Below are 14,873 nucleotides of genomic sequence, written 5' to 3' on the forward strand. Positions count from 1 at the left end.
CTGACAATGGGCGAACCCCACTCCTAAAATGTTGAGCGTTAGGCAGGAAAAGCATCTATACCACTCGTATAGACTCTTATATTTTCTCGGAATTTTTCTTGACCCATACAAGAGATATTTAGACATTTTAACAGACAGATATCTGGTGTGGCCAGCATCAGTCAACATCAGTTCCGCAATACTACAAGCTGGCAAACAAAAACATATTGCAGCCTCCCAAAACATACACTCTCACCAGACACATACAGCTGTTTCACTGGAAAGGTAATTCCATAGCAGTTGATTGGATGTTAAATAACGCCAAAACTATGAGGAAAGACTTGAGCAAATAACAATGGCCTGCAACTTTGGTGTCACTTTCACATTAATTTATTCAGACAAAAACATGTTCATATAAATAATAAAATCTCGCATATCACAAAAAACATACTGACTCAGTCATACGGTATGTCTCGATATCAAATATTGCACTTAAAGCATCAGGCCTTAGTTTAATGAATATTCCTTAACATTTAGTTTTCCCGTTTGATAGCACTGGAGTTCAAGAAAATTCTTTCACAATGAAAGTTACAGTACAATGCTAAAACAACAGGAATTTCCTAATGTTACAAAATATTCATGAACCCAGGCCCAGGATACAAAATACATAACATCATTAAACAATGCAGATAAATTTGGACTTAACAGTACATTTATGTAAGTTTTCTTACTGAAGTGCTGAAGAAGCATAAACAGTGGCATTTAAAGAAGATGCACGTTATATCTGTTAACATTAATACTGTATCGGGAAAGTTTATTCTGTATTTTCAATTTCGTTCATGATAAGCACTACATGCAAAGCCATCAATGACTTAGGTTTTAAAGTTAACAATGCCTGCTTTAAAACACAAATACATGAAAAAACAAGCGCACTGCAAATGGATGAATTAAATGACTGTCTGACCCAATTCAAATCTTTCACTGAAAAAATTATCTCAAAAAAATGAAGTCCCAAACATGTAAAAAAAATGTAAAATATTTTTACAAATTAAATCCACATGATCAGTGTTTTACCCCACAATAACATTCATGCCAAAACTTGGGACAATAATATATCATCTGGTTTAATTGTAGAGCACCAAAGAAACTTACCATGAAAATTTAACCAATCAATGATAGACTGACAGACAGATGCAGAAGGTATACCATCATATGCATGTCAAAATTTGAAGGGTACATAAAAATCTAAACAGCAGTTAACAGGAACACTGTTTTATCGTCTGGCATCACATCTCATGTTGGTCCATCAATTTTTGCCTCACAACCATCAGTAGTAGCAGCAGAGTTACTTCCCTTAGATGAGAAATTGTGAAAATGTGTTTCCTACATCAATTTATCATAATTGATTGATGGTACGATTGACATACAGGGATGGCAAGACAATTGATAGGCCTATTATTAGTATCAGTTAAGGATCTGTGGAGAAATCTTCTACATAACATTTTAATCTTTTACTAAACTAGGTACATATATTCCACCTGCAAATTACATAGTGATTTTTGTTTGTTCAAAGGCTTTGTGGAAGTGATAGCAACAAATCCTTATACATCAAACACAGTTTTCTATGACAGCAATCTCAAAACTTTGAAACCTTAGTTTTGAAGGTCACAACTAATTTCTAGAATAAAAATTGGAATGGATTTAAAGTGTTATCTACCACAAACATAAATATCTTTGAAAAATGTGTTTTTGGTGATATCAATATACTCAAATTGCTTAATGCTGGCTTTAAACATGCAGTGAGTTTTCATCGATTTTCAGAAATCCTAGGAATTGATTCACACAGAATATGACAAGAATTTTATTTAAATATTCTGGCAATAAAAGTGGTAAAGTTCATACAAATTCGGATGTGGTAATAGAGAGAGAAGAATCTCATTTGTTCTTTTTGTTATTTCCACTAGTTATGTATGACAGAAGTGTCCCAATAAGTCTAATTCGATGTGTACTTCCTGGAATTTTTACATCAACACACTCGGTCTATAGATGCCACAATTATTTGTATTTTCTTGACAACAAAGACTTTCACTTTCTCTTATTTTTGCCTTCGAAAACCACCTTTGTCCTTCATCTACATTCTTGGAAACAGATTTTACAGAAGACAGGTGTATCTTGACTAGCTGTTTGGTCCAAACTGGGAGTAAGTCTCCTAGTTATTTGACCCCTTATCAAGGACAGAGATCCCTGGCACAGACTTATAATGAGAAACTGCCACCATGGTTTTACACCTTCACACAATAATTTGTAATTTTACGTTCTAATGGTGCGGGCAGCTAATCTTGCTATTATTTTAAAAACATTATAAACAACGTTTCACTCAAGATGGCCGTTTTCAGGCCACTCCATTCTGTCCTTTCTCTATAATCTCGCGCAGCCTTTGCATGCGTTTGTCCAGCTGGTTGGGGTCTCCTCCTGGGTGGCTCCGGTGGTACAGCTGGATAAGTTGACAGTACTCGGTATAAGTAAATTGTGCTCCCTTCTCAGCTATGGCCGTCAGGATGTCCTACGGAAAAGATGGGTCATGTCAGAATTGGATACAAATCAGTCTTCAAAACTTTGATAATTTAAAACTATGTTGTAAAGGTCTTCATGAGAAAATATCTGTTCAAACTTACGATTTAAGTTGATAATTAAAATCAAGAGATATCACTGCTTTGTTTTTTGTACATTGTTTACAAATTCATCATTTCACTATGTAAAGCAATTTCTTTGGTATTCGTATTCATTTTTTTATGCATAGAATACACTTAATTTTTACATCAAAACATTCTGTTTAAAAATCTAATACATATCGCCCTAAAATTTATGAATAACAAAAAGTTTTTTTCAATTAAAATATACTTTCCTAATTACCTAATTTCCTAATCAAGGAGCAGTGTAAAAATATATATTTAATTTTAAATCAATGAATTTGATTTAAACTGTTATAAAAAAGAAACTTGTAAGAGTTAAATATGCAAAATATCAAAAAAATGAAACTAGTAAACTCGTACATTAATGACCCAAGAGGAGATAACTTGCGTTTTATTACAAACAAAAAAGAACAATTTAAAACTTACGTCTGGGTTAAGGTAGAGGAGTTCATAGTATTGGCGAGCCATGTCCAGGTCAGTTTCTCGGGACATGGAAATGTTGGTCAAATTTTGTTGGATCGCAAACAAATTTCTACACCTGTTACAGAGAAAAAAGCATAGCACACATTAAAATTAGGAGAGGAAGTTTTTATTTGTTGTATTAATTCTGAATTCTGTATTTCGGAAATATTTTCCCCTATTTATGTCAACATTATTTTTTTAGGGCTGCTCCAAAATTATCAATGTCAAAGTGGTGGAAGGCATCAGATATTGAAATATATTCAGTAAAAGAAATAACCGCACCATCCATCAAATTTGGATACAAGTGCCCCCCCCCCCCCCCCCCCCCCCCACAGATATAAATTCTGGAATAGCCCTTAAAAACAGCTATATTTCAGTATCTTGAGAATCTAACACTTTCATTCATGCAAAGAAGATTCAAGAAATATAAGCTTGTTGAAGGGTTATCACCTCTAAATCATCTTCATGGTTTAGATAAATAATTTACTGGTATAACCACATTACTGTATATATCTGGTAATAATCCATTCCCTAGTAATATGCACGTCCCAATATAAAGTACATGTAGTTCATTAGAAATGTCAACAGGTGCCTTTTCACTGCCTTGCGATAAGATCACCCCTCACTGTGTGTCGAGAGATTATGTGTTTGCCCCCTGGGATTAAACTTACAGCAGAAAAGGTACCTAAATTAATTTGATGTCTTTCATAACTAATATATCAGATCTTCAATCAAGGATATCTGAATCGGAAATACTACATAGATTATATTAATCTTTTACAGATTGATAAGAAACCATGAAGACCGACAGGCGACTTTCCTCTTATCTATGAGTTCTGATTATGAAGGTTACACTTTATTTTCTATACATTTTTATTCACTTACATCTTTTTTATGCCGTTCTCATTGATCTTGGGTAAAAACTGTATGCTGTTCATCAATATTGAAGCCACCAAGAACCCAAGCCCTTCAAATATATACCTGTCAAGGAAATTATTAACAAATGAATGTAAAAGTATAGAACTTAAGATGTTTTGTACATATAACATTAATTCTCTATGTAACAAATGACATTAATTGGAGATTTATTTATACAATGTACACCTATATGAAAGTTAGTTCAAATGTTATGTTATGTAGATATAGACTTGTAGAGGTCAATTACAACAGGCAAAGATGCAAAGATCATCAATTAAAAGAAGTCTGAAATAGAGCAAAACAACTAGATAAAGTAATGAATTGATAAACCTGGCCTCTTAGCCTGTTATTAAACTCAGTTGATTTATCTGTCAATTAACCAATATCCCTTTGGGTATCCAGACAAGAAGCCAAGGAGCCCAATGTTCTACACTAAAGGCTTTTAGCTATAAATACCTATTCTATAGTATAGATATAAATATAGGTTAGAATTACGATATCTACTGACTTAAATTTATTGGGCTGCAGGCTCTGTGACAACATTTCCTCCATAGCGGTCAGATCTTTGTTCAACTTCAACACATTGGAGTCAGGGTCAAGGTCATCTATCGGTCCTGCATAGTTGGACTGAAATTTAAAAAAAAAAGTAATGATCATTGAATACATAGTACATTCTATAATGAAAACGTTCATTATCTATGGATGAGTTACAACTTAGTTGCCAAGATACAGGGCTACCAGTGAAGTCACAGAACATAAATCTCCATCATTTAAATACAACTGTATCACGATACTTTCATTGGACTTAGTTACTAAGTTCCAGGTATTTTAAAGGTATCATGATTTTGTTACTATATTTACCTTTCTCGCGACCAATTCCAGGTAGTAGAAGCAATGAACTCTGACCTCTAAGTGTAACAGAAGCAGACAGATTTCAGCTAGATCCTGGAAATCTTTCTCCAATGTGTTTAGTGACCTACAATGATATCAAGTATTATTTGTGTGAAAATCATTCCTATCACAAAAAAAAAACCATGTTGCCTCTTCACTTCTTCAGACATCTTTTACAATGTAACGGTTCAAAAGATATGCCCTTGACAAGAATGAAAATTTCTCAGTATTACATTGAATTGACCTTAAAATCAAGGTCACTGTAACCCGATTATAGAACACTGCATAGTGTTGGTGGAAAATGCATATAAGTTTTAAAATTTCATACAAAAATATCTTCAAAGCTACTGTATTAGAAGGAAAACAACAAACGCAATGTACTAAAAACAATATGTCTGCCTTCTTTTTAATTGGTGACACAAACAATCGCAGTACTTACTCTAAGGCTTTGTGAGATACTGGAGGATATTTCTGAAACAAGTAATTAAAAAATACAAAGTTTAACATAACTATTTTCATAATGAGTAAAATTCCGAGATGGACAATTCCGAATCCGAATTGAGCAGGCAAATAAAGAAAATTAAAGAATCTCCCTAGAGTCAAATAAAGTCAAACCTGTCTTATGCGACTTTCGAAGGGAACTGGTTAAAAAGGTCATATAAGACAGGTGTTCACTTAACACAGGTTAATGCTTTTGGTTTATAGTCTGAGGTAAAGACAAGAAAGAATAGCACTGTACTCTGTATGTTTATCATGTTAATTATATACTGTTAACCTAAAAACTCACTGAGATTTCATTTTATTCATATCACAGAATTTACCAAAGTTTTACGACAATTTTTATTCTACTTTCGGCTTTGGCTGTAAACAAAGACACTAAATATAAGTTTTTGGCTATGTAGGGGGGGGGGGGGGGGGGGGGGGGGGGATAAAAACAAGGTCGTTAGTCGTGTTAGACAGGGGAGTCGGTTAAATCAGAGCAAAATGCATCAGGAGAATTAAAAAAGAGTTGCTGAAGACAGAAAGTCGCTAAGAACAGGGGGTCACTAAGGCAGATTTGACAGTAGTTATCATACGGAAGTCACTTTAGGATTATGTTTAGATCCACAACGGCCACTGACTGTCAACTCTGTATTGTTATGGTACGTATGTAAATGTATATGTACATTAAATTTGCATTTATAAGACATTTCATGAAAATTAATCAATTCTTTCAAGAGTTAAACAAAAGGAAACCTCTATACAGATGAGACAGATGCTGCTATTGGAGTCATCCCTTGTGTATATACCTTCTTGATATGTCACGGTTACATCACAAGTGACACTAAAACATCATATATATTGCCATTCTGTAACTGATTATATATAGTCGTGCATCTTCACTTGTTAACATTGCTATTTCTATAACAGATTCCAGACTTAACTTACTGATGATTTCTGTGAACCCTGCCTGTCAGACTTGGACGACAGTGATTGGGCGAATTGTCCCAGTCTACCTGTGAACCACTCCTGAAAAAATAAACATAGGTGTTATGATATTTATTGGTCAACTGACCTATTGTCAAGAACAACCACTTGTCATCAATAAAACTGCATAATCATTCGCTTTTTTAAGTCATGTACAAATTGAAATTAAATTAGAAATCAAAGTACTGAAAGTACTGTAGGAGGCGTTAGTCAGACGTAAAACGAGATATTTGAAATAAAGCAAGAATACAAATTAAACTGATATCAACATGACTAAACATTTCCACTTAAGTGTGTCAAACCAACCGGACATAATGGTTTTCACAGTCCTGATGAATGTAATGATTTAGACTGTTCCGATATACATAATGGTTTTAACCATCTTAAAGTTTCAAACCTACTTCTATAAGTAGTTAAACATTTATTATTTCAATCAAACCTTTACTTAAGAAGTCAAACATTTTAAATTTTTTCAAATCAACTTCTACTTAGGTACATGTCATTAACATTCATACTTTAAACCATCTTTTATACTTAAGTAGTTCAAAATTTGCATTTATGTGTTTAAAACAAACTAATATTTTATAGGCCTGGGTATTAGAAATGTCGAAACAGTATGATATGCATTTCGATAAGTTATAACAATACACGATATGTATTGAAAATACAGGGAGTGTCTGCTACTTTTTTTGTTGAAAGTGTGCAATGTCTTTCAATATCTTGTAAACAAAATTGTTTATTCCTTTCTATTTTGATCTTAGAATAATATCAAAATTAGATTGACGGCTTTTAAAAGTTATTACACTTTTTTTTCAACAAAGACCTCATTTGTTAAGGACAATTATTTTAAAATTAGATATCAATTCCATCTATTTGAATAGATCCAATGTCAATATTAACAATAAACTGTGATTTGTTGCTTTTTAATTTACCACCAAGATGTAGATAATAGCCTAGTAGCTATAGGTACTGTATATAAATATACAGCGTTTTACATGCAAAATATTGAAGAAAACTTTCATATTTGATATCAATTCAATATGATTGTATAAGTCCCTTGGGGTGGGGAAAGAACCCTGGGCCTATTTTTACATCAGGATTGTGTTCATCTCTTGGTCAATTTGGCTTAATTGACATAAATAACTTCTTCTCTGAAACTAAGCAATCGATATAGCTCATACTTGACTGGTAGCATCATTTTGGGTAGGGATTCAAAATTGTAAAAATGGTGGGGTTGACCTCTGGGGGGCAGGGTCAAAAGGGGTCAATTGGTTTCTCTGAAACTAAGTTATGGATATAACTCACATTGGTGTGGTAGCAATCCCTATGGGGTTGTACCCAAAGTCAATTTCATTTCATGGATTAATTGCACAATTTGGTATAACCCCTACATTTGTATGGTAGCATGGTTATGGGATGGGTATTCAAAATTGTACGAATGTTGGGGTTAACCTCCCGGGGGCTGAAGGATGGGACCAAAATAGGTCTGACATTTTTAGAATAACAATAAACCAATGTACATGTACCCATATAAAATGCTTATGATATATTGACATAGAAATACCAGCGACAAATAAACTTAAGCATCATTCTTGTTTCATATCTCATAAAACCAGGTGAGCGATACAGGCCCTCTGGGCCTCTTGTTTTATCTGTGAAACCATTCATATCCCAACTCCATAATCTTGCTGGACACCCCTTTTGAGCCAACAATTGAATTGCAATTGATGGATAATTTTTAATGTTGGCAAGAAAACATTCTTTAAAGGGCATGTCTGCATCATTTTTAATAATTTGCCCTTGAAACTTCGCACACACCTTCATAAGAGCCGGTTCTTTAAAATGTGAATGAAGGTCAAGGTCAGAGAGATAAACTCAATATTTGTAGCCAGTCATACATGTTACATGTATCTGTTTGCCAAATATCCAGCCTTCATGTGTATGTGCAGTTTTGGGTCATTTTTTCATTTTGGTAGGAATTTCTTTTTAAAAGTGCCATATCTGCGTCATTTTGATTATTTGACCTTGATACATTGCACACACCTTTAAAAGGGCCGATTCTTTAAAATGTGACCCAAATTAATCATTTTGAAAGAACTTTGAATTTTTTTCATCATTTGACCCCCGTGACCTTGAATGAAGGTCAAGGTCAAATATAAGTATAACATTTGTAGCCAGCCATACGTTATCGATGCGCCAAACATCAAGCCTTCATGTGTATATAGATAAAAGAGCAGAAACCTTTATTCTGCAATTTTGGATTATTTTTTAATTTTGGCTGGAGAAAATAGCTTTATGATTCTTTTCCAAGTGCCATATCTTTCTGCCTTATTTTTATCTGATGACAATAAAATATGCACATTCTGTTTCAGTGGACTATGTTCTTTCATATGAAATGAAAAAAATAATCAATTTGAGATTTTTATTTTTGACATTCGAACCCATAACAAGTCGTTGGCCTTGACATTCTCTGACAATATGTCATTGAGAAAAGTTTGCCCTAACCACGTGCTAACCAATTTCCGATGAAAATGAAACAAATTATGCTAAAATATGTGTGATGAGTTTCCTATATAAACTATAGTAAAATGTATCCTCTCCCCAGGGAGAATGCGACACATAGGGGGCCATGAAATTAACAATTTTGATAAAACAGCTTAAGAACCTTTTGTACACCATTCTGCGATATCTTGGTCTTAAGAAGAAGACCGACGCATGACGACAGATCAAATTATAATGGTGTATATTATGAGCTGAATGTCAAAGGATTGTAAACTCTGTACAAATTGTATTATATTATCAGGCAGTCAGCCTAAATGTATGTTTCATATCTACCATATTAGAAGTTTGATGTTTTGTACGATATATATATATACTTAATATTTACACATACATTAAATGAGTTAGCTACTTTCATAAATTAAGATGTTTTTTCTAGAGTTTACTAGGCCGGATGAAATATGATCATGAGCAATCAGTATGGTCAATATGAGATTTGATAAAATGCCTCTCGTAGGTCAACCACTCATGATCACTCAACTTCTTTTTGTAGGAGTCAATATTATATGTACGAGAATTAAACTCTCGCGATGTCTGTTGCACATAAGTACAAAGAAATACATTATCACTTAAGCCGAAAAAATTCACACCTTAAGTAGCAATAACACATAATAGTCGAAAACCCAATATATGTGATCAGTGATAAGAAACAGTACTTATAAGCATTTTTGGCAATTTATCCTGAAACAGCTATAGCCTTCCATATTTGACATCCCACAGATTGTTGCTTGTATATATATATAGTTTTAAAGGTCAACATTGGAAAAAACCTAAATGGTTATACATAAATTCATAATAAATAGAATTATTGACAAAAAAAGTTTCATTTATTTTCACACTTTATGGAGACCAATAAGGAGATGGATGATTATTTTAAGGGATATGTTCGCGACATGAAAATCAAACATTTTTAATTAAATTTCAAAAGCAAAATAGATTTATTTTGAAAGTTATGAGGAATATTATTATTGATATTTGAGAAAGTCTTATATTATATGGATTTGATATTGATTGCCAATAGATATACATGTATTTATCATTTTACATGAAAACAACAAAAAGTTATATTACATGAAAACAACAAAAAGTTGTACTAATAGGTTGAAATGCAATTGGTTTACATTTTGTTAATCTACAATTACTTTGTATTGTTTAAATATTCTATGTAATACAAACATTTCACAGCTTGGTGCATACAAATGTATATATATATTACATGAAAACATTTGAAAATGTTGAATCGTGAGCTGAATAATATATAAATAAGACAAGCTGGTTCAATAATAATTTAGCATTTTCATATATATTACGAGTGCGAGTAGCTACTGCAGTAAACCTTATCACAGAAATCCAGATTCTGTATATTGTCTCTGTCGGGGAAGGTACAGCATAAATGACCACCACGACAGATATGTGTCAGTTTTCTTAGTTTAAAAAAATAAACGATCGAATTCCATCACGCCATCACGTAGGTCTACCGATTCATGGATTTGAAACACAGGGACTTCGATCAGTTATCGCAGTAATCCGAAGGGTTCTGGGGTTATCGCCTTAAAGCTGATTAAAGTTTGCATATAGTATATAGCAAGATCGTCAGAAAATTCGGACTATAATCGCAGTAGATATTGTGATTTTGTGGTCTGGCCAGGCTTGAACAACTTATCGTAAACAGTTTCGTCCTAAATAAACAAACACTTATTTCAGTGGGTCAACAAACAGATTTAAACTTAGTAAGCAACTTGCCTTTAATTCATGTTGATAGATATTAATTTCTAGCGACAAACATCAGTTTGATGCTTCGTGTGAAGCCCGTGTCCACGTGCCTCCATTTTGACAGGTAAACAGACGGAACACGTGATCGCTAAATATCGGACTAAATCTCATAAAATCTCGTGAACAAACTACCAAGTTGTAAACAAAAGAAATGTTGTTAGCCAAAACCTGGAGGGTATTATGAAAATTGGGAATTTGTTTGCGCTTGGTTGTTATGCCATCTTTATTTCTAGTAGTTAAACAAGTGTCCTCTGAAAGGTAACGTCAGAATCTCGCAGTTATCTCCCTTCAAACAGTATTTTCAATATAGATTTGCAAAAATCGATGCAGGTGTAGATATTTACAAGACATTATTCTTATTGTTTATTCAAAATAGTTCCTGAAATGTTCAAAACATTATCAGCATAGTTAATACATTTCTGTGCACATCTACTTTGAATGACGGACTACAATGACATGCCTCATACTTGGAACTAATTATAAGCGAATCATTACCCCTAGTTACAGAAACTACCACCAGAGGTCTCAAATTCCGGGCTTCCGCCGAAGAGAAATTTATACTGAATATACCTTTTTTTCATGTAATAGCACTTTAATTGTAGTCTTGATAGTTTTCATAAATGTATATATAGTTCAACTACATCATATATGAACCGAAAGAAACTACAAAATGAACTGTGAAAGGAAATATAACGAAAATGAAAGTGAGAGATTGTGACGTCACAACTCGTAGGTGATTGTAATATGGCAGGCGTAAACGCCTCCATAAAAATGTATAAAACAGGTTTTAACTACTGTAAAACAGTACTATGATTTAAGAGAGAAAATGACCAGACCAAATATCTAAGTCAGTACAAGGATTCAGATTATACAGGGGCTGATTTAGCCAGGTATACATACTAGACTTTGATGATAGTTGGCGATGGTCCTCATCTGTGTAGAGTCGGTGATGATCTCCTGCTGGGGAATCATGGAGTCTGATGAGGATAGGTTGCTGATGAGGATGTTGACCTCCTTAGAGTTGAGCGTCCTCATCTCCTCCTCTGAACACATCGCCTGGTTCAGATCCTGGCCCTCCATTGGCTGGAGTACCTGCCAGCTTGGCAAAGATCTGAGGGAAAATAACAGAGAATATTTTATTGTTTGTCTGCTGGGTTTATCTCCCCATGACCAACCGAGGTAATTTGATGAGTCCCAATGTAGTCGCTGGTGACTACCTCACTGAACATCACATGGGAGGCCGGTTACATTATTTTTTCTCCCTTACTTCACAATAGAATCTCCGTTTTTGGTATGGAAAAGAGTAACCTGTCTTTACCAGGGTAGGGAAAAGAATGCTGACGCACAGTATGATGTTATAATGATGAATTGTTGGTGTGATGTCACTGTATTACTTCCCTGACATTTTACAATTATTGTGACCAGGTAATTCCCTGTTTCGACCCGATTGTGAACATTTTAGATTTTCTTTTTAAGTATGGGAGAAAAATCCAACATTGGTCTGTTCTGTGGACAGGGATATTTTAACCAAGTGTAAGAGTTTGGCTGGTCAGTATGACACTTGGTAAGAGTTTGGCTTAGCAAGCACTCAGCAAGCTTGATGTTGACCAGCCCAACTCTTACACATGGATTGACATATCCCTGTCCATGAAGCAGACCCATGTATGATTTTATTAATCTATAGCAATTTGGAATCCTGTCCAAACACAGGACCCTCCATAACCTCGGCCTCCAGGAGGAACACAAATCACCCTGAGGTTACAATATCTGATTCTCTGCTGATTAAGCTATTCTTGCCCCTGTGACTCAAAACTGTATATTGACAGGTATTTCATCTTGATATCAATTGGAATGAGAAGACAAGACACAGTGTATCTCATGCAATGAACCATTTACTGTTAAACACTTTTTATTGGACGGTATTGATCTACAACCTACAAGGGATAAATTCTACATCAACATTTTTGAAAATTTTAAGATATACAAATGTTTGTGCTACCTGTACCATGTATTAAAGTGAGTATACCAACACAAATAAAGTCACAAATACCATTCAATTAGGATTACCCAATCATGTATATCGGTTGTACTCTTCCTATGTACAATAACGCTACAGTCTAACAGAGTAATTTAACACAACCAGGATTACAAAATATCATCCATTTTGTCTTCTAAGATCGTATTAACTTTGATACGGTTACCAGCTGACTTTACCTGAGAAACCTGCTGATGTCTTCGTCCTTAGCCCACATTGCACTGATCATGCGCTTCTCGTCTGTGTCATTCTGAACCATACCTAAGTCAAAATAACACCAAATATATATATACTTATATAACACAAAGTCCTATGTACATACATGTAGAGGTCATAAATACTAGTTTATTCTTAAAAGGGCAATGACATTTTATTTCAACAATTACAGACCTTCATCACAACTTCAAATATAGATGTTGTCTATATCACAGCTCTCTAGTTTGTTTCATCAGAATGAAAAGGCTGAATAGATGTTACATTAAAAATAATTTTACCCATCACTAAATTCTGCATATTTATAATATGTATGTATACAGTGTGAGCTATTGACCAAGAGGCCTGAACTTGAGTTGCATGCATTATGAGACATGTCTCTGTGACTTATGGCAGGTGTCTCTGATTTAATAGCCCTGTAAGGCTGTATGTTGTATGACAGGTGTCTCTGTGACATACCCCTGTATGCTGTGTGACAGGTGTCACTGTGACTTGCCCCTGTATGCTGTATGACAGGTGTCACTGTGACTTACCCCTGTATGCTGTGTGACAGGTGTCTCTGAGACTTACCCCTGTATGACAGGTGTCTCTGTGACTTACCCCTGTATGACAGGTGTCACTGTGACTTACCGCTGTATGTTTTATGACAGGTGTCACTTTGACTTACCCCTGTATGTTTTATGACAGGTGTCTCTGTGACTTACCCCTGTATGTTGTGTGACAGGTGTCACTGTGACTTACCCCTGTATGCTGTATGACAGGTGTCTCTGTGACTTACCGCTGTATGTTGTGTGACAGGTGTCTTTGTGACTTACCCCTGTATGCTGTATGACAGGTGTCACTGTGACTTACCCCTGTATGCTGTATGACAGGTGTCTCTGTGACTTACCCCTGTATGACAGGTGTCACTGTGACTTACCCCTGTATGCTGTATGACAGGTGTCTCTGTGACTTACCCCTGCATGCTGTATGACAGGTGTTTTGTGACTTACCCCTGTATGCTGTGTGACAGGTGTCTATGTGACTTACCCCTGCATGCTGTATGACAGGTGTTTTGTGACTTAACCCTGTATGCTGTGTGACATGTGTCTCTGTGACTTACCCCTGTATGACAGGTGTCTCTGTGACTTACCCCTGTATGACAGGTGTCTCTGTGACTTACCCCTGTATGACAGGTGTCTTTGTGACTTACCCCTGTATGCTGTGTGACAGGTGTCACTGTGACTTACCCCTGTATGCTGTATGACAGGTGTCTCTGTGACTTACCGCTGTATGTTGTGTGACAGGTGTCTTTGTGACTTACCCCTGTATGCTGTATGACAGGTGTCACTGTGACTTACCCCTGTATGCTGTATGACAGGTGTCTCTGTGACTTACCCCTGTATGACAGGTGTCACTGTGACTTACCCCTGTATGCTGTATGACAGGTGTCTCTGTGACTTACCCCTGCATGCTGTATGACAGGTGTCACTGTGACTTACCCCTGTATGCTGTATGACAGGTGTCTCTGTGACTTACCCCTGCATGCTGTATGACAGGTGTTTTGTGACTTACCCCTGTATGCTGTGTGACAGGTGTCTATGTGACTTACCCCTGTATGCTGTGTGACATGTGTCTCTGTGACTTACCCCTGTATGACAGATGTCACTGTGACTTACCCCTGTATGACAGGTGTCACTGTGACTTACCCCTGTATGCTGTATGACAGGTGTCTCTGTGACATACCCCTGTATGTTGTGTGACAGGTGTCTCTGTGACTTACCCCTGTATGCTGTATGACAGGTGTCTCTGTGACTTACCCCTGTATGACAGGTGTCTCTGTGACTTACCCCTGTATGACAGGTGTCTCTGTGACTTACCCCTGTATGACAGGTGTCACTTAC

The 14,873-nt window shown here is 35.5% G+C and overlaps 1 protein-coding gene across 1 annotated transcript; it reads right to left on the reverse strand.

Annotated features, from left to right (window-relative positions):
- Positions 1-351: 351 nt before the first annotated feature.
- Positions 352-14,607, reverse strand: LOC117320598 (exocyst complex component 4-like). Its single transcript, XM_033875154.1, has 10 exons — positions 14,582-14,607; positions 12,957-13,038; positions 11,643-11,853; positions 6,372-6,452; positions 5,383-5,414; positions 4,914-5,028; positions 4,561-4,679; positions 4,020-4,115; positions 3,099-3,210; positions 352-2,542 (listed from the first exon to the last, which is right to left on the reverse strand). The coding sequence occupies exons 2-10, from the start codon at positions 13,034-13,036 to the stop codon at positions 2,372-2,374; spliced, it is 1,017 nt and encodes a 338-aa protein (XP_033731045.1). The 5' UTR covers positions 13,037-13,038; positions 14,582-14,607; the 3' UTR covers positions 352-2,371.
- Between the last annotated feature and the right edge of the window lie 266 nt (positions 14,608-14,873).

Source organism: Pecten maximus, unplaced genomic scaffold (assembly GCF_902652985.1).
Source record: "Pecten maximus unplaced genomic scaffold, xPecMax1.1, whole genome shotgun sequence".
Lineage (NCBI taxonomy): Eukaryota > Metazoa > Mollusca > Bivalvia > Pectinida > Pectinidae > Pecten > Pecten maximus.